Source organism: Anthonomus grandis, chromosome 17 (assembly GCF_022605725.1).
Source record: "Anthonomus grandis grandis chromosome 17, icAntGran1.3, whole genome shotgun sequence".
NCBI classification, from domain to species: Eukaryota; Metazoa; Arthropoda; class Insecta; order Coleoptera; family Curculionidae; genus Anthonomus; species Anthonomus grandis.
The window spans coordinates 14,241,396-14,269,395 of NC_065562.1; the positions used below are offsets into that span (position 1 = coordinate 14,241,396).

Below are 28,000 nucleotides of genomic sequence, written 5' to 3' on the forward strand. Positions count from 1 at the left end.
AACTTACAATCTTCTGCCATCGATTAGCAATAGATCACTTTATAATTACCGGCGGTTTGAAGTAAATTGTTCTTAATTTGAATTTTTTATGAGTTTTTAAAGTTGAATTAAAATAATATTTGGACTTTTTATAGTAAAAGGCTCATAATTTAAAAAATATTAGACCAATTAACTCTCAACCTTCTCCGATAGATTAGCAATAGATTTCGTTATAATTATCAGAAGTTTCAAGTAAATTGCTTTTGATTTGAATTTTTTATAAAATTTTAAATTTGACTTAAAATAATATTTGGACCTTTTTTTAAAAAAAAAATCATTACTTAAAAAATATAAGACCAATTAATTTATAATCTTCTTCCATCAATTAACAATGGATCTCTTTATATATACTAGAAGTTTCAAGTAAATTGCTCTTGATTTGAAGTTCTTCTGAAATTTAATTAATATTTACACTTTGTTTGGAAAAAAAAATAATAACGTAAAAAATATTATTTCAATTAACGTACAATCTTCTGCCATCGATTAACAATAGATCTCTTTATAATTACCAGAAGTTTTAAGTAAATTGCTCTTGATTTGGATTTTTTATGAATTTTTAAAGTTGAACAAAAATATTATTTGGACTTTTTTTTTTAAGAAAAATCATACTTTAAACAATAATAGACCAGCTAATTTATAACCTTCTTTCATCGATTAGCAATATAGCAAATAGAACTTTTAAGTAAATTACTCATGATTTGCATTTTTTGTGAGTTTTTACAGTATAGCCATAAACAGGCTCAACCACCCAAATAATTAACAAAATATTTATGGGTCGAATGCCTGGAATGCATTTTTTATTAATTTCAGGCACTCAATTCGCAAGTTTATCGCTATTTTGTTATTCCAGGCAGTTAATCCATAACTGCACAAGTATTTTGTTAATTTTATGCCATTGAGACGTCAAAAATTGACGCACAACGGAAATGACTGACCATTTGAACAACTAAAAAAATTAATGATTCATTTAAGACTTTCTCACATTTTTTCATTTGTTTTTTTAATAAAGGGGGCATCAATAATCTATTTTTATCAGATGGTTTGCACTTACCAAGAGAATTTTGTAGATATTGATGATCCCATTTCGTGGCGAATATTTTAGCTGCGTCAGGGAAGTTGGTTTATTAATGTAGACTTCAAATTTGGGGAAACCCCACAGGACCAAAAAGTCCATAGGACTCAAATCAGGACTGCGTGGGGGCTAATTTGTATTACATCTTTTCGAGATAATTTGCTTTAAAAAATTTCACGTGGCAGAGACGCATTGGAGTCATGTAACGTTACTTCATTCTACTGGAACCTTGTTCTTTGGTTATAGCCAGGAAAATCATGGTAGTTCAGGTAAAACAACTCATCTAACATCGTCGCATAACGCTTTGAATTTACTGTTAGAGCACGTCCCTTTTCATCTTCAATAAAGTACGAATACGGTCACTTTTGACGAATGAAAGCGTTTCTGATGCTTACATTTGGGATTGGTTGCGCTCCAACAACGAAAGTTCTGCTTGTTTACCTCCTCATTAAGGTGGTCGTTTACGAATTCAAGGTTCTGAATGGTTTCCTAGTTTTCCGGAATAATGTTAGGATCAAAAAAGAAAACATCTCAAATTCCTAAACAAATGATTTATTTCTCTGTGTTAAACCATAGTGTGACTGTTTTTCTGGCGAGTAATTATAGTGATTTAATATGTAATTTTAAGTAAAAAACAAATAAAACGAAAAACTTTGTATAAATTCTTTATTTTTAAGGTTTTTTTTTTATCACATTACCAATTTTTCATTATAATAACAACTCACTTCAGATATTTACATTTTCTGAGATTTTACGTGGGAAAGTTGCTTACTTTCGATAAAATTTGTACAGTATAATATAGCTAAAAAGAAAAAAAAATGCCTTATATTTAATAAAGTTTCAAATAAATGGAAGTATACTTAAAATTACATAATACATTACTATTAAGTTTTAAATACAATATTTATCCTCTTACTGGTTTTGTTTATTTGGGCGTGGCAGTGTATCGGGGGAGAGAGAGGGAAATATATAATATATAAATAAAACGGTAATGAAATGAAAAATATTGTTAAGGACACCTATTTTGTGGAGCGCTTTAACTACAATGCCAATTGCACAATAAATAACGATAATAATCAAAAAATAAAAGCCACAAAAATGTTCCTCAACACTAACCCGATATGGCACAGCAAACTAAACGACCTTCTATAATAAATAGGGCAGATAGTAAACTTTGTAATAAAAAACGCGTCTATCCGTATATTAAGGCAACCATGTAACTGATCACAGCCGTCACCACTAATGCTTATTGAATTTTGAAAGGGGAAAAATCGATTTTTTTCTCTTATTAATACCTATACCTTAAGATATGCTGCAAAAATAAAATACACTGCCACGGATGTAATTAATGACCGATAAAAGTACTTATTCTAAAATGTTTTGTTCGGGTGAGCAATGTACGAACTGTATACCCGATTTGATGTACCCTTCTGTCGTGAGTTAGGATTTGGTTTTACAGTTTTAGTTTTTTTTGGAGCCGATTGTCACGGCGAGGCTTATTTTGGCGTTTTTAAGGGATTTACGGACCATGTTAAAATTTATGTTTAAAAGGGCAAGAATTTACGTCATTGGAACTGTAACTGGGTCAAAATTGTCAATTTTAGAATGTTAAACATTGCGGAAAATGGAATAAAAAGATTAAATAGTTCGAGACTCCAATTTTTGACACTTTTATACACTGTAAGATTTTATGAAAATGTGAATGGCGGTTCTAGTATCCTTTTCTCTTTTACTGCAATTTGTTGACTTGTGTTGTTGACAGTGATGTGATTTATTAACTCATTTGAATGAAACACTCATCGAAAATACTTGAAAATTGTTGCAATAAAGTTGTAGAATTAGGTAAATATAAAACTTAAAGCCTCTCCTTTATTCTTAAAGTATGGAGACTAATATTAGTTTAGTTTTACTTAAAGTATAGAGACTAATACAAGAGACACGTGAAAAGTAAAAAAATGTTCGTTCAAAACTAAAATAACTTAAAAACTGCTCAGGCCATGTCACTTTTTACAATATTACTTCAACCCTATATCTTTAATAATGGAAATACAGTGGCAAAAATGGAACACGAATATTTACACATGTACAGAAAGCTCAAGGTTCGATAAAATTAAAGAAAGGATCTCTACAAAACAAATAAAATGCTGAACAGTTACTTAATAATATTTTAAAAAAGGTTTCACATCAAATTATTTAGTTAATAAACCCAATGTTCATTTTTGATATAAAGTCACTCTTATCAATCAACACCTTGTACAATCAAATTTAAGACCCGATTTAGTAGAAACTTGTACCTCTTTTATACTTTTAATTTTTGGATACCAACATTTTTTTTTGCTTGCTAATCCTCTCCAAAGGTTTATAAGTATAAATCAATAATTAACTGAAAAGTTTGATAACAAAAAAGTAAAATTCAATATTTTCCATTGTTCCAGCGACATTTCTCATAATTAATTAAACCACTCGATATTAATCAACCTACTGTATATTTACGGAGATTCAAAAGTAAACGTGAACACTTTTGTCATCAACCCTAATTAAATATTGAAATTTGGTGGATTTTTTTAAACGTTTGATGCCAAATCCGATTTAGGGCCGTCCCTTTAAATATTCCTATGTATTTTTATATTATTTTATAGCGAATTTAGCACGATTTTATTAAAATTTATTTAGATCTTTTTTACATACAAATTTTAAAATTAATCAATTCCCGCGTAAAGGGTGCTTCCTATTGACTTAAATTAAGAATTCCTTATGTAAAAAATTTCAAATTATGTGCTAGAATCATAACATTATAACGATATACAGTACACTCGATAGTGTGAATATTGGATAGCGGATAACGGAAACAGCACTATTTTATGCATTGACCACCGTATACCGTGAACAAACGATCCCCCGTTATTGGAAACAAATGTAATTGGATCGATAGTTGGCCAGTAACGTAGGCGAAAGCAGCCGGTGCTTCCCCGATATGCTGTTTTTGGCGTTCTTCGAATCGATAGGCGCCGTGAATCTATTGTGTGTTAAGCAAGGCAGGTTGTTATCGTTTGTTTACGTTGTCTGTTAGTGTGGTTTTGAAGTTTAATGGTTATAAAGTTTAGTGATTTTTATTAGTGTGACTTAAATTGGTGTTAAATCGTTTATAAATTAAATAAATTAATTCAAGACTTAAATAATGGACAAGGTGTTACATATTTAGCGAAAAAGTATGGTGTGGCAAAATCTACAATTTGCAAAATAAAAAAGAAAAAAGAACTGATTTCTAGTGCTGTTAGAAACACGTATGTTGGACCAGGTAAAAGACAAACCCTGAAGGGTTCCCAGTTTCCAAGACAAAAGACTGTACAAGTGGTTTCTTGACCAACGGAATAAACATTTAATGGTAAGTGGCGATATGATTAAAGAAAAAGCAAAATTAATTTATTCACAGCTCAATGAAAGGGATAAATCATTTACCGCTAGTGAGGGATGGTTACAAAGATTCAAAAAAAGATTTGGAATTCGTTTTTTTTTAATTTCTGGGGAAAAACTGTCATCTCAACCAGAGCTTGTAGACCCATTTAAAATGGTTCTAAAAAATAAAATAGCAGAGTTTGGAATCTCATTGGATCAAGTTTACAATGCTGATGAGACAGGACTGTACTGGAAATTATTACCAGAAAAAACATTTGTCTTGTCAACAGAAAAAACAGCTCCTGGTAGAAAATTGGAAAAACAAAGAATAACATTTTTGGTTGACACTAATGCTACTGGGCTCCATAAAATTAAACCATTGGTGATTGGTAAAGCGGTAAAACCAAGATCGTTTAAAAATTTCGAGTGTCCTGTTAACTATGAACATTCTAAAATCAGCTTGGATGACTGCCGCAATTTTTAAAAAATGGTTTCATTATTCGTTTGTACCACAGGTAAGTTTTCCTTATCTACAGTTTTGTTTTATGATTAGTACAACCATATTAATTTTTTTGAAGGTTAAGACGTTCTTAAAAAATAAAGGTCTGCCATTGAAAGCTCTACTTCTTCTGGATAATGCACCATCGCATCCAACCGAAGAAGAATTAAAAAGTGAAGATGGACAAATTATAACCATGTACCTGCCACCTAATGTCACCCCACTCATACAGCCTGTGGATCAAAATGTTATTAGGCTAACAAAATTGTACTACAGAAAAGGCCTTCTATCATCCATAGTGACCAACAATACCTCAGAAACCCATATCTGAATCTCTTGGTCTTTTACATACATTGACACCTCAGGTAAATTTTGTCATTTTATATTTGAATATTAAGTCTTAATTTGGATTACAATTTTTTTAGGGAACTTTTGAAGATTCTGACATTGTCGAGTGGAATCAATGTGACAATAATTTTGCAGAGGACGACATTGAAGAATGTCACTCGGATGAAGCAGAAGTATTAAATGAGGTTGAGCAGGAACCGTCAAATAAAATTTCATTAGATAGAGCAATTAATGCCTTTAATATAGCGATTCTGTGGGCAGCAGAGGAAAATGAAATTGACATAAATGACCTTGTAGTCTTAAAAAAAATTAAGAGAGAAAGCTGTGATGTTAAAAGTAAAACAACCTAAAAAACAAACAAAAATTTCAGACTTCTTTAAGAAAAACTAATTTCTTAAAGTTTGAAATTTGTTGTATCTTTTTTTCTTTACAGTAAATAATATTTTTAAGTAAGAATTTGAACTTTATGTTATGTTAATTACGTTTTGTTTCCGTTACTTTTGGTAATTATAAATGTTTAGTACACATAAAGTGTAACATTCGTTAACGTGAATAAATCGATAGTGTGAACAGCCTTTGTTTTTTTGAGTTCACGGTATTGAGTGTCTACTGTATGTTCCTATTTCTTCCAGTAAATTACTTGAAAATATTACTTCGATTTTTTGGAAAATAATCTACGAAGTTAGAGATATGTATTAAATTGCTTAAAAAATACAAAGAGCGCATACATATTGAGCCTGAGTATCGAAGGTAGGCGACATTTGTGAACATTTTTAGACTTTTGTTAGTGAGTATACTTTTTTTCTTTTTAGTGACATTTGATGTATTTATATTTGGTGTTTTAACATGAAATGGCCTTATAAATGTCTACTGAGGTGCTATAAGACAGGAAAACTTCATTTTTGATAACGTGAAGAACTTGAAAAGCATAAATGATACTCCCTAGAACAGCAAATTAATATTTTTACAGATTGAAAAGCATTAACGAGAAAAACTTCAAAGGCATTTCTTCTATCACCTATACATTAGATACTTTCAGTTGGCTCGTACCTATTAAAGGATTTGTATCTGAAAAACGGTATAAATTAGACGATTTAAACCAATTTTGACGCTTACTTTTGAATCACCCTGTATAAATAGGTCGTTATAATTAGGTTGGCCCAAGTTCGTGAACAAAAATAAGTTAATTAACGAATAAATTGATTCCCCAAACGGATGTAACTCTCCCCGCATGCACAATTTTTTTAAAACTAATAATTGGCAACACCGCGTCCCTTCATAAAAAAAAAATAATTAAAATATGTCAAAAATATTAAAAGAAGTAGACTGATAAAAACTTACCGAATGCGAACTGCGGCGATCGATTTTTCGGAACGTAGGCATTGGAAATTTTCAAGTCCACCAAGTTGCTCTATCCCTCTCAGAGAGCCTAATTTACATCTATTTTTCTCTCTCCAGGAAGAAATGTACACGATTTTGTACCTCTACCATTAACGTCCGTTTTATTATGGGGACTTATTGATAATATGAAGTTTTTTTCACCTATTGGACTAGGGCAACTTGGTTGGGATGACGTATGACACTAGGTAAAAATCTATCTTTTAAAAATATTTTCAGTGATCCACTTCTACATAAAACCGGCAACGGGTGGGTTTGTCATTTTAAAGAGGCAAAAGCCTTTCATTTTTACACTCGCGTTTCTGGAAAAAGGAAGACATATTTTGAGAATTAATAAATACATCCTAATGATATCTCAGATTGAATATATCAGTCTATATCTATCTTATGATCTAAATTCTGTAAACATTCTCAAGATTTTGTAGGAAACTTATTAATCACATTTGTACACTTTTATTTATAGTTTCAAAACTTTTTATTGTTCTATTTATTAATTTTTTTATAAATAATCATACTGATATTTTTGACTAAATTTTTAAAAATATTTAAACATAAAAGGCAGGAAAATTAAGAGCATTATTTTTTTATTTTTGTATTTTAGATTATAATTTCTTATTCATTCACGGATTTAATTACTTTCCTTATGATATTTTAAACTGGTCTATTTTATGATCTAAATTAAAGTAGTATAATAGTAAATATTCTTTTTATTCTATAATTTTTTCATTAAATTCACGTGTATGATCATCATATATTATCAAACTTTTGTAATTAATTACTTTGAAAATTGATATGAAGGGGTTAGAATCATAAGGGTCTAAGTGACAGTTTAAAAAAATATTAGCTAGACCCATGTTTGCATAGTTAAATGTAGTGTTTATTTTGTGGCAAAGAGATCCAAGTGATTTTCAAACATTTGGCGCCATCTAAGCGTACTTGGATCTGTTTGCCGCTAAATTTTATTATAAGTTTTATAATATTACTAAATTTTATATTAAGTTTTGTAACATAGATTCAATGTTATTGGCACGTGTATACCGGCTATTGTGTTTTTAAAAATATTTTGTGCATTTTAATATGAGTAAACGGAACATAAATATTTCCGGTAAGTGATGAATCAGATCCTTATGCAACGGATGAAAATAGTGATTATTACCCTAGTAGCAGTAGCTCCTCAACTGATGAAGAACAACTTATAGAACCAGAATTATTTGATAATAATCCAAGCACTAGTGGTGACGTAACAAAAATTCATGGTAAGTACATAATACACTGTCTACAACAACAATCTTGGTATACATGCATACCTCTTTTGTTTTTTTTCTATAATAAAGCATATTATTTTGTTTATTAACTATTCACTATTAAAGTTCACTCAAGAGGGTTCTTTCAATATGTAACTTTCTTATCTAGATTTCTGGTGGGGATTGCTACAATTATAGAGATTTTAATAGTGAATTATATGAAACTAGTGTCAAAAAGTTTTACAAAAATGTCTTTTACTTGCAGTTACTCCAAAACGAGGTAAAAAAAGAGCAAGAAATGTTGATGAAGAGAAATAAAATAAAACGTTTGAGAAAGCAGGGAAACGAATATGAGACAGTAAGATGCAAAAAAATCGCGGAAAAAAAATTAAAACCCTATGACCATAGTTGCAGATATGACTGTAATAAAATTTCAGATGAACAAAGACTAACTCTATTCACTAAATTCTATGACATGCCGAGCTATGATGCACAAACACAGTATTTAGCATCATGTATTGATAAAAATGAAACAAAAAGAAAAAATAGTGGAGCTTCTTCTAACAAAAATTTTTCTGTCGTCGTTAAACTGTTAGGCTTTCGGGTTTGCAAGGAGTTTTTTTTAAAAACGTTTGACATGTCGAACAAGAGGTACCGAACTGTCTGCTTAAAAAAGGATAGCCACGGTTTTATAGAACTTGATAAGCGAAGTTGTCACGCGCCAGCGACAGAAATTGATGAAATTCAACGTGAAAATGTATTAAAACACATACAAACCTTTCCGCGTTACAAAAGTAAATATTCTAGATCCCAAAATGCTAATACCCGTTACTTGCCTGAAGGCTTGAATGTTTCCAAAATGTACACCCTATATACCGAGTGGTGTGCTCAATTAGATAAAGAGTCTGTAAAGCAGTACACATATTTTGTACTGAATTTAACTTGAAGTTTCACAAACCCCATTCGGATACATGCCATACATGTGACCGTTTAACCAATTTAATAAAAAAACGGGACGGGGTCCCAGAAACAATATAAAATAGAATACGACTTACATCTTAGAAAAGTTGAAAGTGTCAAAACTCAAAAAAAAACTTGATATTGAGTATGGGATGCAAAGTTTAGGAAAAACTCGAGTGGTTAACTCGGCAAGGTGTACTATTTACGACAGTTGTGGACGTACAATTTTTGCATCCATGATATGGTTAGTGGAATATCACAGATGTTTATTTGGAATGAAACAATAGCTCAGAGAGGTTCACAGGAGATAGGTTCCAGCTTACTTAAGGTGAGTTTTGCAAAATAATATTATAAAAGTAGGTCATTGGCTATATCCTGTTTTTTTTTTTTTAGTATATTAAAAGTCTTCACCATTTAATCTGCTATAGTGATCAATGTGGGGGCCAGAACAAAATAATGCAAATGAAATAATGAAAAATATTGCAAAATTGTTTATGTATCTGGTGCAATCTACCTGCCTAGAAAAAATTGATCACAGGTTTTTTGAAATTGGGCATTCATTCATACATGGATTGCGATCGCTCATTTGGCCGTATTGAGAAAGTTAAAAGAACTTTTGTATCCGTTTTTGTTCCACAAGACTAGACCAAAATTATTAAAAAAAAAACATCTAAAAAATTCACTGTGTACGAAATGCAAGAAACTGATTTTGTTTCATTTGAATATTTTAATAGTCTACCGATTGACCCAAAAAAAGACACTGAAAAAAAAACGATAGTGTGGTTCCAATTCAAAAAAGAAAACTTTTTTTGTTTTTTTGTACAATAATGTAAGAACTTCTTACATTCCTATGAATCAAAGCGAGAACTGCTCAATGCTTGGTCGCTAAATGACAAAGTATTTAAGAGCCTACATCCCACTCCATTGAAGATTCCGTACCTAAAATGGGAAAATTTAAAGCAACTTCTACCTTTTATCCCACCCATTTATCATGATTTTTATTTAAATATGCCACATGAGATCAAAGGAAAGAAAAGCTCTAAGAAAAAAAGTCAGAAGACGGTTCTGGTTAACGATGAAGAAAATACAGAACTGGATGAAGACAACGACAGTATCGTGTCAGATTACGATAGTTAGACATATTTTAGTTAGTTTTTGCTGTCCATTTCGCTAATTTGTTGTGTATAAAGTTTTTATAAAAATAGAATTGTAGCTTTTTTCCTGACTAAAATTTTCCAAAGTGCTCAGAACCATAAGGATCCGAGTGACATAAAACCAGTGAACTAGTATACGGTATTTAAAATAGTTACATAAACCACATTCTTTTATACAAAAACCATTTCAAATGCATTTAAATCAAATTTACAATAATCAATTAACTTTAACCTTAATTATCTCAAGACAGTGGCCAGTCCCTTATGATTCTAACCCCTTCATATGTTTTCATTATTAATAATTTTTTTGGTTAGAAATTTAATATTTAGGACATTCATTAACATTACTAATTTCTTGATATTTTCCGCACTTTTAGAAATATTTTCTTCAAATCAACGTAATTAATTAATTTCTTAGGTATTAAAATTAAATTATAAAATATTTAAAAGTAGAGTATTAACCTATATAAAAATAAACTGCTTTTTTTATTTAATGATTAAACTCGCCATATATGTTATTCTTTATTTTTTTATTCCTAACTTAGAAATTTTATTTCTTACATTGGTATGATTTAATCTTTATTTCTCAATAGGAATTTCATCAATACAAGCTGTAAGAATGTTACAATCAGAACTGATGTAACGCCAAAAAGTCTTTAAACCCACTTTTGATTAGAAGAATAGTTAGAGTGGTCAAAAGTGTAAGAAAACAATTTTTTTAAACAGAAACCTTCCCTAATAGAAAAAGAGGGTGTCTATTTAAATCTAGGTAATTTTTGACCACGTTGTATTTATTAATTGTCAAAATATGTAATTAGGCTACTAAAGAAATTTTCCCCTTTTAAGAAACCCAACTCCAATTTGTGTTATAAGCTTTTCTTTTGAAGTCATGGTTATGAATAGCATAGTTATGGCCTGTAAATGTATTTTTTTATCAATTCTAAAATAAATAAAAAATCGCTAGATTTACAGGTCTTTCCTCATATATTGACCCTCCTCTAAAGGGATTAGGTGAAAAGTAAAGAACAAATTTTTATACAAAACTTTTGGGGTTTGACTTGTTGAACATTTTTGAATTCAATGTCAAATTTTGCTTTTTCTTTTAGAAATGTCAAATTTTGACCGATCAGTCAGTTTTTTCTTATAAAACACCTTATATATAACCTCATAGTTAAAAAGACCCGCATTTTCTGATTTCAAATATATAGAGTTTAGCTACTTTTAATTAAGACATTTTGGAAATATTGCGCATCAGATTTAATATTTATTAAGCGGTATTTAATACCTTTTTTTCGACAAAAATACAGTATTTTAATAATTGTTTAACTTTAAACGAAATCCAAATAATTATAACTGCTCTATATGGCCACGATCATTATTAATACAATTTACATAATCTTGTTTAATGTTTTGTATCATATTAATTATAAATTGTCTATGATTTTGGTTAATATCATTTACGATAGAATTATTTGGTTCCTAGTAAACGTCAACGCCTACCAAGATCCTCAATATTTAATTTTTTTAAAGTTTGGAGCCCGATATTTCCAAAACGGTTGAATTAAAAGTAACTTAGCCATCCATATATATTTGAAATCGGAAAATTCCTCTCTTTTTAACTATTAAATCATATAAAGGGTGTGCCATAAGAAAAACTGACCATCAAAATTTTAGATTTCTAAAAGAAAAAAAAATTGACATCGGATTCGAAAATTTTAAGGAAAACCCCAAAAGTTTTATACAAAATTTTTTCTTCACTTTTCCCTATAGAAGTGGGGGTCAATATATCGGGAAAGACCCTGTACCTATAGTGCCTTGAATCTCAGGTAGAATGTGATAACATGATTTTCAGAAACTTCCAAAGCCGATTTTAAGAGAAACCGCTCGCCACAGTTCGCCCTAAGGCCACCCGTGCACTCCGGCAAAAAAAATCCCTTAAAAATATCAAAAAAGTTTGGCATCTTAAGTTTTACAGTAACAATAGAAATAAGAAAAAATCCAACAAATATAGTTCGTCAAATATGAAGAAAACCGAAACCAGCTCCGTTACAACAATAAACCGTTATTCGATCCTCAGATTATCTACTACAGCAACGCGAAATGTGGGTCTCTCAGGACCGTACCGCCCATATTTATATAGATACAGAGATGTTCGACGAGCAGAGCGCGCAATTCACTATTACAAATAAGAAACGACCATCATCATAATCATCATCATCATCGATAAAAATAAATAAAAAGGGATCAACTAAAACTTGTCCTGGAACAAAAACAGGTTATTCGTCGCGGCGACCGCGATAATATTCTCTAACGGGTGCCACGCGGTATGTAAAATTTTCTTATTAAAGTCCAGACAGTCGACGCTGATCTCGTCCTTTTTCCGTTTACCTTGGGAGCACACCTTGCGCGGCCTCAATAAAGTCCGCGGTTTGGCGATGTCCCGGGACGCCTCCAAGGTGACGTCCCGTTTCGTGGTGCGATCGAATATCCGGAAGAAATTGTTGTACGAGCCGGTCATGATTGCGGTATCGTTGCCGTTCCAGCAGCACTCGAACTTATCAAAGATACAGTCGTTCTCGTAGAGGGAGCACAGTTTGGCGCGCAGGTATTCGTGTACCTAAAGAAGTTTCAAGTTTAATAAAATTAAAATAAATGTTTATTCATGTTTAACACCAAAGAAGTTCGTTCTTCTCGTCGGTGCCCTAATTAGTGTTAATACTAGGAAGAATATAATAAAAAAATCTTTTACCACCTCAATTTTTCAAACTAAATACAACATACTTATTATTTTTTATTCTTAAAAATGTATTGCGATAAAATTTTACTCTAGCCTTACCTAACTTAACTTAATGAACTCATTTATGGGATCAGCCATTACAAAAATAAGTCTTAGCAATATATTTTCGCCTAAACTTTATTTTAACACTCCTTAAAAAAATAATTATAATAAAAGAAAAATTGATATAACAAAATTCTATCTAGCTATCAATGTACTCAACAAGAAATAATCACTACATACACTACCACTCAAAAGTATTTGCCCACCATGTATTCTTTTTAATATTTGAAATTATACTCTATTTCAGAAGTGTGTAGAGCAATAAAACCTCATTAGGTATGCAAAAGTGGTACCTGGTGATCCATCAATATTTTATGCCACTACCTTAGTTGGGTATTAGTTTCAATGTAAAATTCTTTCTTTTCGTTGATTGCAGGTAGTGCCACCCGGTTTTGGGTCAATTTATGAGTTTTGCCCATTGTTACCCACTGATAAACATTGAAAACGGTTCGCCAAAGGCGTGCAACTGGGACTTGTTTTTTACCTTATAATTAATGTACTTAAATGCTATTTTATTTTAGAAAGTTACTTTTGTTTAAATGGAATAATATATTTTTTTCACAAATTTATTGAACATAATATGTAGAGTAAAACAGTTGAAAATGTCACTTTTGGATCTGGCACTTTTTGAACAGTGTATAACAATTTTAAATTATAATAGATTGTAGTCTTCTTCGTCATCTGACGAACTGTCATCACCTCTTGACATTATAATTAAAGGATCGACTGTCTGATCGATGAGGTTGTCAAGATCCCACATTTTGTCCTCTTGCTTAATTACATGCTGGACTGCTTTTCGCCAATTCTCTGGTGTCGCTTCCGTAATGGCTTGATCAAACAGTAGCTTAACATCTTTCATTTTAAAAGTCGTGTTTTGTCTTGCTACAAATCCTTTTACCTGCGCCCATATCAGTTCTATAGGATTTAGTTCGCAATGATATGGCGGTAAGCGCAGTACAGTTATATTATATTTTTCGGCTATATCTTCCACGGCGTATTTCATGAAACGAGTTTTGTGTAAGTTTGCTATTGCCAGCAGTTCTTTTTTTATCAAATTTGCTTCAAACGCAATACCTTTTGCAGTCAGCCAATCGATAATTTCTTGCTTTCTCCAACTTGAAGTTGGCGTCTTCTCTATTCGCCGTGAATGCGTTATCCATTCCACGCGTTATCCATAACCACCACCGAATTAGCCGGAAGAAATTTTATCATTTCACCAAAATAGTCCTCGAAAACGTCTGAGTTCATGTCTTCATGGTAATCTCCTGTGCGAGTCGACTCAAAGGTTAGCAGACCTTCTTTTAAAAATCCCTCTTCGCTTCCAATATGTGTGATTATAAGTCTTTTTCCTTTTCCCGAAGGTACTTTAATACCCGTAGACAGGCCTTCTATGAAAGCTTGGCGAGCACTGGTTATATTTTTGTCTTGCCACATTTTTTGGACTATATAACCTTCGTTAATCCACGTCTCATCAAGATAAAAAACTTTCTTTTGCTCCCTGCGGTACTGCTTGATACTTCTCAAGTATTGTCGTCTCCAACAAACAATTTCGTCGCTCTCCAGTAAAAGTGCTTTGCGGTTATGCTTTTCCCAGGCAAAATCCATATTTTTTAAAGTTTTCCATAAAAGTTTTCTACTTATCAACGGAATACTGTCATCTCGGCCAAGCTCCATTAAAATTTTGTCTAGGGTGGGTATTTCCTTTTTAAAATAAAAAGAGTGAACTTTTCTTCGAATTATACATTTAGCATTTTCATCAAGGACTTTTGTAGGTCGTCCTGGCTTTTGCTTGGGAGATTCCACTTCACCTGCTACTTTTCTTTCCCGCAACAATTTGAAAATGGTGGACTTTCCAATTCCACTCATTCGAGAACATTTTTCAACAATTTCTTGCACAGTAAAACTAGGGTAATCGTGTTTTATGCAATCATGTACGTTTAAAATAATAACTTTTTCACTCAGCGATAGTGGAGAATTTTTAGTACATCTTTTCGTTGGACTGAATACCTCCATTTTTTAAATATTGGGATAATAATATTGTGATTACACTACAGCGTAGCAGTGACTACTAACGTTTAAAATATGATTTAAAAGTATTTATAGTCTGTATATATTACCTGACCCCATTTTTGCATGTTACAAAGCGTTAAAAGATAGGTACCTATACAAAAGGATTAAAAGTATTTATTTAGTATTTAATCTCTTTCAAAATAAAGGCATTTAATCCGTGAAAATTAAATTCATAAATATTATAAGTATCTGCGCCTATGAACTACCACGAAATGTAGCTAAACAGAACGGAATTCCCCAGTTTATTGCTCTATACACTTCTGAAATAGAGTATAGATACAAAAATCCTATATTTATACCTATATTTAGATGGTATCTCTTTTGTAAATTGCATATATCCTTAAACAGCATACCTATCAACTATGGTTCGTTGAAAAACACCGAGTATTTAAAAATAGTCTTGCAAATAACAAACAATGTAGTGTAAGTGCAAGTAAATAATTTCGCTTGCTTATTGACGATTGTCACCGTTTCTTAGGGACTATTAGTAGCAACAAACCTCGATCGGGAAGGCCAAAGGCAACAAGTTCAAAGGAGGATTTAAATATTATAATTACAATCAAACGCAATAGACGCCTTACCGCCCCTGAAATCACAGCAAAAATCAACAAGGAGCGTAAAAAAGCGGTCAGTCTGTCGACAGTAAAACGGCGACTTTATAATGCTGGTCTTAACCCAAATTTTTCTTTTAGAAGTACGCTATACAGAATGCTGTATTTCATGTTACAGCTAATGTCCGAAGGATGGAGTAACTGATATACCTGTTGAATTGTATTTCCGAAACTTGTAGGAATATTCAAGAAACAGGTGGCTGTCAGTTTGCGAATTTGTATACAAACTAAGTAGTTTTTTATGACGTGTATATTTTGTTATAAAACCATGAGTAATTGGAGGTAAGTAAATGAAACAAATTAAAAGTAATTGGATGAAAATTAAGTTAATTATAATTAAAAATACTTACTTTGGCGATATGCAATAATAAAAAAGAGATGCGTAAGTTTACGTTTTGTCGGTAGGAATATCTTGGGTGGCCTTTTTAAAGGACGCTAGTAATTTGAGCATCTAATAGTTATCTAGTATATATAATAAAAGAATGATAATTATTTGTTTTTTGGAGGGTAATACTTTGTGTATTTGTGAAATTATAGATATTTTTTATAAGTTTGCATTTTTTAAATTGTTACCCAATTATTAAAAAATGATATTGGTAACCAAAGATTGTATAATATGTATGTTTATATTTTAATTTCAGCTATAAAAAACCGCTCACTTTACATGGGCTTCTGATCGAGGCTGAGAATGCCTATATTGACGAAGATGATACGCCTGTAGAATTAGTGATTTTTCCACCTGAAACTGCAAACGAGTACCATACCGATGAAGATTCAGGTGAAGAGAACTTGGTAGATATAAATAATTTACCCGGAAGTCAACTTCGAGCACCTCTCGAAATCATGAATTCAAACAAAAGTTGTGAAAATTCCGATTCAGAGGCGGGTTCTGACAAAGATGTTCCTCTCTCAGTACGTTGTGGCAAAACCAAATTTGTTTCAAATGTTACGAAAGCCCAAAGGGGGATTATAACACCAGCCAAATCTTTTTCATGGACAAACAATGCTGCTCTTAACGATTTTCCTAATTTTTTAAACCCAGTCGAACCTCCAAATAATATTTCTCCTTTGAATCAATTTAAACTATGTTTTACATCTCTTGCATCTCTATACTAATAATTATTGCAGCCAAAATAACCGTCCTGCAGATATAAGCGTTGACGAAATACAGTGCTTCTATTGGTATTTTGATGATTAGTGGCTACGTTAGAATACCAAAACGATTTATATGTATTGGGAGACCGCTAACGACTCTCATAATGAATTAATTGCTTCCGCAATGTCTCGTGATAGATTTACATATAATATAATGAAAAACATTCATTGCTGCGATAATAATGATCTCGATAAAAATGATAAATTTTCTAAAATGAAGCCTCTCTTCTATGCTTTAAATCAGCGTTTTATGTTATTTCTCCGAATTAAGAAACTTACTGTATTGATGAGGCTATGGTCCCCTATTATGGTCGTCATCCAACCAAGCAGTTTATACGCGGAAAACCTATTCGCATATCAGGGTTCATTTATTCAGTAGCCTGCTCAATCCTATAAAGACTTGGGATTAGGCCCTGGTGTAATTTTACGATTTGCCGATGCTCTATATACATCAAAAGTAAACTTAAATTTTCATTTTTACTTTGAAAATTTTTTACGAGCTGTTCATTATTAGACGTACTCACTCAGAGAGGTGTAAAAGCGACAGGTACTATTAGAGAAAATAGGCTTGGCTTATGTCCTATACCATCATCAAAGATTTTAAAAAAGTCTGAAAGGGGCAAATATGAAAGCTCCTATGGTATGTCTAATGCTTCCAAAATATTTGTATGTAAGTGGAATGACAATAATGTTGTATCTATAGCTAGTAATGCAGGTTCCTCTGAGCCTGTTCGGCAAGTAAAACGGTATTCTCAGAAAGAAAAAAAGATAATATTAGTTGATCAACCAGATTTGATCAAAGGCTATAATGCAAACATGGGCGGAGTTGATCGGTCTAATCAAAACATCGGACTATATAGAATCTCAATCCGAGGAAAGAAATGGTAGTTTTCTATCTTTTCTCACTGTATTGATATGGCTGTACAGAATGCATGGCATATTCACCGACTCCAAGGGGGAAAATGGATCAACTTACATTCCGAAGAGCAATTGCCACTAATTTCCTGGAAACATATAAGAGACCTTTAAAAAGGGGACGCCCAAGATTATCAAATAATGCCTATGCCTACTCTCGGTATGATGGAATTGACCATCTAATTATATATCAAGAGAAGCAAACAAAATGTGGCAATTGTCACAAGAAAGTGCAGTTTAGATGCGATAAATGAGACATCGGGCTGCATCACAAGGATTACTTTAAGGAGTACCATCCTATATAACATAAGTACATACTATAGAACATTTTGTCTTGATAAATGATTTAAAAAGTTTTAGTTGTATTATTAGTATCCCATATTACTAGCGACCTTTTAAAAAGACCCAAGTTTTTTGAAAAAAATTCTGGTTTAAAAAAATTGGAAATGATTTAATTTGATTAGTAGGAACTATATCAACCATTTTTGACAAAAATTTTAATTTTTTCTTTCCAAAAATTAATTCCGTAATGTCTGGGTTAAAGGACGTTTAGCTGTATCAAAACCGCTACTGAAGGATGTTAATAAGAAGAAAAGACTTGAGTGGGCCCAGCCACACAAAGAATGGACCATTGATGACTGGAAGAAAGTTCTCTGGAGTGACGAGTCGAAATTCGAGGTTTTCGGAACGAAGAGGCGAGTTTTTGTTCGCCGTTATGCCAATGAAAGGGTCGCTGAGAACTGTACGGTGGCCTCAGTTAAACACGGTGGTGGTTCGGTGATGGTGTGGGGTTATTTCGGAGAATCTGCAGTGGGCGATCTAATTAGAATAGAAAGAATTCTTCGATAAGAAGGTTACAAAACAATTTTAAGTGACAATGTACTTCCTTCTGGTACTCGAATAATTAGGGAAAACTTCATCTTTCAACATGACGATGACCCCAAGCACACGTCGAAATTGTGCAAGCAATATTTAGGTCAATTACAAAGGCAACATCTTCTGAAAGTTATGGTATGGCCCCCACAATCACCGGACCTCAATCCTATCGAATTACTGTGGGATGAACTGGATAGACAAGTGCGAAAATCATGCCCCACATCAAAAGAAGACTTGTGGAGGATCATCCAAGAAGAGTGGCACAAGATACCTCAGGAAACTTTGAAGAAATTAATTAAAAGACTACCGAAACTCTGTGAAGCTGTTATTAAAAATCGAGGCGGACATGTAGATGAATCCAAAATTTGATTTTCTTAAATTTAACTAATTGAAAAATGTATTGTTTATATTCATTTTGTTATAAATAAGAATAACTGATGGGTTTATTATTTTTAGTTATAACGTTAAACCAGTCATATGTGGGCAAATACTTTTAAGCGGTAATGTACATATTTAAAACAATTATAAAAACCGTCACAAAAATCCAAAATTACTCAGTAATATGTATGATTAACCTAATAATATTTAAATTATCCATAATATCCCCAATATTTACAACGTACTAACAAAAACAAATTATAATAGTAATGAACTAATTCTGTATTTAAATGATGTCTTTAATCTGTCTCTTAAAGTCGGATATGCCCAAGATTTCAAGCTCATTCAAATTGACGCCCATCACGATATGGATCTTCTTAACAAAGCCAATATAAATTATACTAGTTTAAAAGCTTAATTTTACAAAAAATAGCACTACATACAAATAGTGTTGTGAGCAATGAAACCTTCCCGTTTATTCTCGAAGAACGTTCGCGAACGTTCACGACTTTTTTCATGACGTTTATCCTCAAGAGCACGAATGAGCATGAATCCGAACGTTTCCCAAAAATGTGAACGTTCCCATAGCGTTAAAGAGTCAAAGTATAAGCTCAAATACCGGCCAGCCAAACACCTCTACCAATTTAATGGAACCGAAATCAAAAAAAATAAAACTCACTACCCAATCTGAGGCTGAAATTAATACCATTGAAGATGATTCTTCTGAGTCTGACGAGTCTGAATTTGTTTAACGGAAATTCTGAGTGATTTAAAATCAAGCGAGCGCGAGGAGGGAGAGGATAGTTCGGAGGAGAGTTCCTAAATAGATTGCTTGAAAGTTTAACTTAATAAATAGAACATAAATAAACAATTCCTAAACAATCCTATTCCTAATATGTTTCCTTTGCATTTTTTTCATTTATGCTCGTATGTGCTGAAAATTCTCGTTCGTGCTCGTTCATGCTCGAGGAACGTTCTCGAAAAATAAATTCTCGAGCATTTTACAACACTACATACAAACTATAAAAGTAGATTTAACATACATCAAATATGAATAAAAGATATAAAATAACTAGACGAAAAACAAAACATGAAATTAAAATATAATGGGGGAGAATAAATAATATAGAAAACATAACATATTATCAGATACTTGCAAATCGAACTTATTAAAATGTTAATAACTTAAAATAAATAATAATAAGAACATTAAAAATTATCACGATAAAATTCACCTAAACTATAATAGGGTCTACCAGCTAGCAATCTCCTAACTTTACTTCTAAACATTTTGAGGGAAGGAACGGCAGATAGATTATTTGGTATATGATTGTAGATCTTCGTAACCAATGCTCTCGTAACCAATTGAACTTTTTACCCACGTTAGGTTACGTAACCAATTGAACTTTTTACCACGAAGGTTACCCACACCTGTAATTTTGAGGCATTTCTAGTCATATGAGTGACATTGTTCGGCTAAACCTGTGTTGATATTTATGGATCATTGTAGCGGTTTCAAGAACAATTAATCAACAAGCTCTATTCTGCAACACCAAAAGTTACTCCATGAGGCCCTGATTACAGAATTCCTTGACTCCATTAAGGCATTACACTGATTTTTCCATAACATATCCCGGCTCAAAAAAAGTCTAACAGTGAAACATTCCAATGAAATCTCTGAAAGGTTTATAATATGAGACTTAAAACTCAATTCAGTATCCACCATAACTCCTAAGAATTTAGTATCAGGCCTAGATTCACTATGGACACTGGAGAGCCCCACTAGACACTTGAACGTCAAAATATTTGTTTTGGAAAAGTTTAGTCAAGTCCTGGACTCACACCAGGACTTGAGCTTTCGAAGATCTGTGAAAATAGCTTCTTTAAGGCTTAGTTTGTCAGAGCAATGCCATAATATGGTGTCGTCTACCAATAAAGTAAACTTACCAATTATATAAAGAGATGTAATATCATTTATAAAAATTAAAATAGTATGGGGCTCAAAACTGACCCCTGAGGAAAACCCCAATTATTTTTTTGATATCTCAGATGTAGAAGAGCCAATCAAAACCTTCTGGCTACGGCCAAACAAATACGACTCGGCAAATTTGGCCATATTTCGGCCTTCGGACTCGATGTTCGACCGTCCGATAAACGTTTTTTATATCTGTTTTTCGAATATAAGGTATGCATTATGCAACCCATTAGACATTTCGTTTTTACAGATTTCTACATGACGTTAAAACTAAAATAGCTAATTATCATTGTCGGCCGAACAGACGACGGGCGGCGTGTATCCGGACGATTTAGATATTGGATTGATTCGGAATAATTTGATATTCGGATTGAACGGACGATTAATCCGGACTCTTCGCATCACTATGCGATACCCCTCTAAAGCCATGGTGGAGTTATTGCATCAAAATGTGATGATTGACACAGTCAAAAGCTTTTGAAAAGTCACCGAAAGCCGCTGCATTTACTCCACCACTATTAATGCCTCAATATAATCCTTCCAAAATCTGAAAAATGGGGTCGTTTGTAATGCGCTGCTCTCGGAACCCAAATTAAAAAGGATTTAGAATATCGCTTGAATTAAGAAAAGAAATCACCTTAATTTTAAGCAGCCTTTCCACAAATTTGGATAAATTGGAAAGTAAAGAGATGGGCCTATAGTTGAAAGGATCCTCCAACCTTCCACCTTTGTGAAAAGCAATAATCTTAGCCAATTTTAAACATGTGGAAAAAATACCACACTCCCAAGAAACATTAATTGATTGGGCTAAGATATTCAAAATGTGGTCAGACAAATCTGTAAACATTTGTATGTATAGGCCATCATTCCCTGAGCTGTGAACAAGCTAAAAATTACATTACAACTTCTTAAAATTTAAAATAATAACTACCTGAGAAAAAGAACTAATTAATTTAAATTCATTAAAAATGTGATTTAACTTCTTCCAGATTAAAGAACTGAAACATCTATAAAATTACTCTAAAACTCCAATGATACAAGTTTCAGGCCAAATCTTATCAAAATGACCAATTTGACAAGATTTGGAAGATTTCAAATGCACATGAACAAAGATCCACAGCCAAGAAACTTCCCCGCAGCAAAGTTTCATGATTTTTTCATAGTAAGTCAGTAAAGATCATTATTGTTTTAAAATGTACCAAATGTGACTTACCGGATAAGTTTCAATAGGTTTAGTCTCCATATGTAAATCCCATACTTTGACGGAGAGATAGTCCCGCGAGATCATGTACCGTCCGTTATTTGATAATTTCACATCACTGATGCTCGATATGATTTCCGAGAAGAAGCTACGGTTCGTCGGGTCTTCGGGCTCCTCGAATAATTTCGCGTGCCGATCGCACAACGCCGACGCGCGCATATCACATAATCTAAAAACGAGTTTATCTACATTAGTCAGGTTTTAATTATGAGAAATCTCAGATGCTTAGAACCATAAGAGAAAAATCAATCTTACCTAATAGTTCCCTTACTACTACTATAAACAAAATGGTTACAATCGACCGGATGGAACTCGGCGGCGGTGATAACCTCGGTAAGTTCCTCCATATTGGTCGGTTTGATATCGACGATATTAAAGCTCTGATCGGTAATCTCCAGGTGCCACAGATTAATGCGCAAATCATCAGCTGATAAATAGGTTTCCTGATCGGAATTGACCGAGATCGAGTTAATGTGGTACGTGTGCGCGTTGGCGAATATACGTCGCGGACTCGCCTCCACCATCAATTCCATCGGTTTGATCGTTGGCACCCTCAGGGCACTTACTGAAGCGGGATCGACTAGAGAACCTTTTTTAAAACAAAAACTTTTAGTGAACCATTTTGCTTCGCAAGTATTATACGGACCATTTTCCGCCCTGGTGTTGTAACCCTCGACTTTCTTGTCCCTCTCGGACACCTTCCATAATTTAATAGTTTTGTCATTGGTGGAGAGTAGAAAGTGGGCGGGATTGCGACGCTTTAACCAACGTATTTTATTAATTTTCTCTTCTATTTCTAGGCTTTTTAAGTAGTCGAATTCGGGCTCATGGCTCTGTCAAGAACAGACAATTATTAAATGAACGACATTTATCAGGATTATTTACTTGAAATGTGGAATATACGTTATATTCTCCCCTTCTAGGCAGTGCGGCTTTGCTCATCGGATCTCTTTGGAAAATAACGACCCTGCCACCCTTGTCTCCGGTGGCCAATAGTTCCCCGTCATGGTTGAATTCTACACAAGAAATGATATCCGCCTCGGTAACGTCATCGTCTAAGGTTCCCTTTACTTGCGAGAAGCACCATTGGGTTTCTCCATTGCCTCCTAGAAAATGAAAACTATTAAAAAAAGAGTTAAAAGCTGTTAAAAGATGCAGATGTTACAACACTGTTTTTGTTTAATTACTTTACCCAGAAGGAGGTAAAGAATACCTAGATTGCATTTTAGATATCCTTAATTATTAAACTTAGTAATAGAGAAAACCCATTTTGTTTGTTTTTCAGAGAATGGACAATGAAGGTAACTAGTTTCAAACTATTATGTATTAACGTAAAATGAAGATCCTGCAGTCTCCCTCCACTTATTTATTAAACATTTAGTTATTTAAAATGCCCTACATGTTTCGGACACAGTGGTGTCCATCATCAGGGGGTAAAAGGTTTAAAATTGGTATTAGATATATGCCCCAGGGTTTGATTCCATGTCAAAAAAAACCCTCTATTTATTATTATTTTTTTTTTAATTTTATTTATTTACATTCTATTGTTGACAAGCACCGAACAGTATGCTAAAAAATATATATTTTAACTGGGAGACTGCAGGATTTTCATTTTACCTTAACCTACGACTCCACTGTAATAAGCAGGCTTTTTTAACATTGTACTATGTCAACTTGCATTAATTTTTTGTGTTATAGTATTGTCAACTGGTATGTAAGTTCACTGGCTTCCAGAGTATTTTTAATTCAAGAGTATGCATTTAGGATGAATAGCAGCATTGGGTATAGAGTATCAAAGAAAAAAAGGTACCTACTTTAATTGTAGTATATAATTACGAAGTACTTTTGTTTATAAAAATAGATTGTTTTTTAAGCAAATAGTTCTCTACAAAAGTCTGTATACAATACATGTAGGCGCGAACATCTTTTGTCAACTTCTTCTGCACACTGATCAAAAAAATATTATTTATAATGCCTGTAAAATTTGTAACCATAGACTTCCCAAATATATTTTTTTTCGAAAAAGCTAAAGCAATATTTACTTGAAGGGAATTGTTACTCCTTAGATCAGTTTTTTCCATGATTGGTACTTGGAGGCTTTATATTTATATGATAGGTGACAGTCTTATAATATTTAAGTTTATATAATAACTGAGGAGTGTAATAAAAAAAAATGTAAAACTGAATTGTATATGTACTTTGTACCAAGAAAATAATATTTTCACCCTAGTGACCTCACTAACTACTTTAAATTTTTTTTCTTAAGTTAGATAAAAATAAAAAATAGGATAGGAGAAAAGATTTGTATTGGGTGAGATTTCTGCCTAAATGAGACTATCATCAGGGTAATACAAGTTATTTTTCCAGACAGAACATGTCAGCTATTGAACTAATAAACAGTTCCTCCTAATAAGCAGTTTTTTTACCTAACTACAACTCTACCAAACTTCCTTTTTCACTAATGGCACATACCAAGGTTCTTTTAAGCAATCACTTATCACTCTATACATAAAAAAGGATCAATTACCAAAATTGGGCGCTATTGCATAATGAGTATTATAAATATATAATTTTGCAAAAATTTTGGAAAAATGTAGGAAGGATTGATGAACTATATTTTTGAATTCACTTGATTTACAGAGGGACTGAGTACTGCCCGTGCTCTCTAAAAACTCACTTCAGATATCACAAAATTTTTTAACACAAACAAAATATGTATTGTGTCTTTAAACCATTATGGCCTTAGAGGTTTAATGTTTAGCCTATTGAAAAACTACTTTGAGAGAAGCAAACAAATGCTTAAATTGGAAAACACCTATAGTGACCCTTCAGTGGTACCTCAAGTACCAAGTACATTTAAGGTACAAGGCACAGAGGCCTCTTCATTTTAGTCTACCTTAATTATCTTCTCAAACTTCCTTTGTTAGGTCAAGTGGTATCACTTGCTTATGACACTTGCACTCATTTTTAATGGGAAAACACAGTGGGAGGTCAATAAGGTATTAGGCAATGACTTTAGGCATATAAAGGACTGATTATGCACTCAAAATCAACATGAAAAAACTAACTATCTTGCTTTTTCTTTAATAAATGTTAATAGATCACCATTCAATAAAATACTTTTAGATAGTCAGTAAAGAAGTAATCTCTGAAGTAAGATAACTAAATATTTGGGAATTGTAGTAGACTAACATCTCAAATGGGAAGAACTTAGTGATGATCTTACAGGCAGAAACAGGCATTTAATTCAAGAAATGTATCTAGTTTGAGAAATTCTAAGCACTAAACTATGCATCATTATATGTATAAGTCTTAGCATAGTTAAAGCACAGAAGTACCTTGCAACCCTTACAGTTCAAACATGAATATTAAAAATTTATAAAAGCTAAAAAAATTGGACCTGCTATACAAAACTATTGTATAATGAGGATATATGGAATGTGATGATCCACACTTTTATGCAACATGTTTTATGCTCTTTTATTTGGGTTCTCTTTGGTAGACTTTTGAATACTTGTTTCTGATTTACTTATTAATATAAGATTTTTTAATGCTTGAGTCAAAAACTTTCATGCATTGTCTTACTAAGTAAGGTACAATAGTTTAGTTTGCTACATTTAAGGCAAACACAGGTGTTAAGTCACTTCAGGCAAAACCTTAGATATCCACAAATGAGCCAAAAAAAAAACCTGTTCATAATAAACTGTTGGTAAACAATTTTAGTTATTGAATGTGGTTAACGGCTGCTCATTAAGAATAAAATTTATTCAAATATATTTTGAAAATATTAACAAATTAAATATATATATAAGTGGCCTCCTCTGTTCACTAACACACAAGCTGGCACTGAAAGTACAATTATAAAAGAAGCAAATACACTAAAATCAAGTTGTCATTTTATTCTACCAAATGGCCTAATAAATAGTATATAAAATAATTAATATATTAATTTAGATACATGGTGTTGCTACAATTATCTTCTAAATTCCGTGAGAGGCAATATTTTAATGTGAAGTGATAAGGACCATAACCCACAAAAAGAATGACCAGTTTTAATGTGATGAATTCTATGAAATGCATATGTATATCTTTGAAAGTTGTATACATATTTATGTTCATTTTAACATGTAAGAGAAAATGAAATATATATAGGCTAGAAACAGTCTATATGTTAAGTTTAGAGAAATGTGCTCTATGATCTGCCCTATAATTTAGATTTAGAAGAATTCTTATTGCATTTCTTTTAATAGAGAAGATTGGGCTTGAATGTTTGCACTACCCCAACCACAAGAATTCCATATGATATTCTTGAATGAACAGATGCAAAATAGACTGACAAAGCATCCTTAGTAGTAACCTTGACTTTGACTTCTTCCTCAATCTGGTATCACCCGAGAATAGAATAGAAATAATTAAATACTGTGCTAAGTAAGGGATTAAAAAATTTAAATAATGACTCAAGAATAAACAACTTTTTTAATATTTTTTATTTGTGTGTATGGTGACACAGTAAAGAAATATAAACATATAAGGGAACTTTTCTGCTATAATTTGTTTTATTCAGCATAGCCAAAATCTGGACTTTAATTTTATGAATTTACACCAGGCATATTTGTACTAATTGATAGAAAGCATCTGCATCAAAGAATGACAAGAAGAAACCGAACAATCCCTATACTTAAGCCTAAATGTTTCGATATTATGAATTTCAATTTGACACAGTAATCGAGAGTCAAAGTTTTGCTAGCTGTCAAAGCTTGAATACTTGAGTACTCAATATGCTATGGCACACTAATAAAATAAAACTTAGCTTATCTCTTTGATATCAGTGCCATGGTCAATGGTTTTGGCAAATAACTATTCAATAAATCGGTCTAGTTATTGCACTTCAAATATGAAATCTAATGCCATGTTGAAATATTATATTGTTAACCAATTTAGCTGACTATCTCAATTGGTAATAGCACAAAAATATTAAATACTTTAAAATTCATTGTTTAAGTGATCCGCAATAGTAGTCCTACTTGGAGTCACATGATATAATATTGATATTATTGTTTAATGAAAGCAAAGCAGTTTAGCAATTTATCTATGTTTGTTTGGCACAAACATAATGTACAATCATGGTATTTGTCTAAAAAACCCCAATACTTAGCAAACTGCATGAATGTTTGCCTATTAGGTCAATGCAACAAAAATTGATTGTATTGTAGAATAATATGTGGAATTTGCACTGCATTATCTAAAATAAACAGACTACAGGATGGAAATCATAAAAATGCACACCTGGCCCGGTGGGTAAACGAAAACGAGGCAGGTAAAAGGTAAGAAACAGGAAAAAAGCGACCGCCTAGAAAAAATGTGGTGCGCATTTAATAAGACATGAAATGTAAGGAAACGGTACAGAAGCTCTCACACACACACAAACCGGGAATTTACCTGCTTCCATAATGCACGGAATTTTTGTTAAAACACAAACTTATATTTTCATGACATTATCGAAGGTTGGCACAGTTGGCGAGCAAAAAATCGGTGGATGGATGGATGGTGTGTCGCAATCTCACCACAACTTACCGGCCATAACACGACTCGCGGGCGGGCTTTTCGAAATTCGCGAACGTTTCGGGTGTCCCTGTCCTGAAATTCCGTTGGACTGCCTCTGACGATACTTCATTGACCTATTATTTCGGTTATTCTATGTACGACCTCCTCTATACGGGACGAACGATACTTTTCACTTTTCTCGATTTGGTAAAAAACACATACAAGCCAACCTTGGAACTCCACCATTACACTCGACACTAGCGACG

The 28,000-nt window shown here is 32.6% G+C and overlaps 2 protein-coding genes across 3 annotated transcripts in view; one reads left to right on the forward strand and one right to left on the reverse strand.

Annotated features, from left to right (window-relative positions):
• LOC126746498 (solute carrier family 25 member 35-like) overlaps positions 1-24,603 on the forward strand; it is a 37,126-nt gene extending 12,523 nt beyond the window's left edge. Inside the window, exon 6 of the mRNA XM_050454788.1 lies at positions 23,114-24,603. The gene's annotated coding sequence lies outside the window, so the exon portion shown is untranslated. The remainder of the gene's footprint in view (positions 1-23,113) is intronic.
• LOC126746491 (protein phosphatase PP2A 55 kDa regulatory subunit) lies at positions 1,764-27,995 on the reverse strand. Of its 2 annotated transcripts, none has more exons than XM_050454779.1 (6): positions 27,765-27,995; positions 23,076-23,296; positions 22,837-23,023; positions 22,446-22,779; positions 22,143-22,359; positions 1,764-12,727 (listed from the first exon to the last, which is right to left on the reverse strand). In XM_050454779.1, the coding sequence occupies exons 1-6, from the start codon at positions 27,862-27,864 to the stop codon at positions 12,359-12,361; spliced, it is 1,428 nt and encodes a 475-aa protein (XP_050310736.1). In that variant the 5' UTR covers positions 27,865-27,995; the 3' UTR covers positions 1,764-12,358. The 2 variants fall into 2 exon arrangements, with proteins under 2 accessions (XP_050310736.1, XP_050310737.1); XM_050454780.1 differs by having other exon boundaries at positions 27,630-27,774.
• Between the last annotated feature and the right edge of the window lie 5 nt (positions 27,996-28,000).

Coding starts and splice junctions, on each gene's coding strand:
- LOC126746491 (XM_050454779.1), bottom strand. CDS start 27,864: ATGAAGTATCGTCAGAGGCAGTCCAACGGAATTTCAGGACAGGGACAC. Junction 23,024..23,075: donor ACGTATATTCCACATTTCAA/GTAAATAATCCT, acceptor TGTTCTTGACAG/AGCCATGAGCCCGAATTCGA. Junction 22,360..22,445: donor AGTAGTAAGGGAACTATTAG/GTAAGATTGATT, acceptor ACTCGTTTTTAG/ATTATGTGATATGCGCGCGT.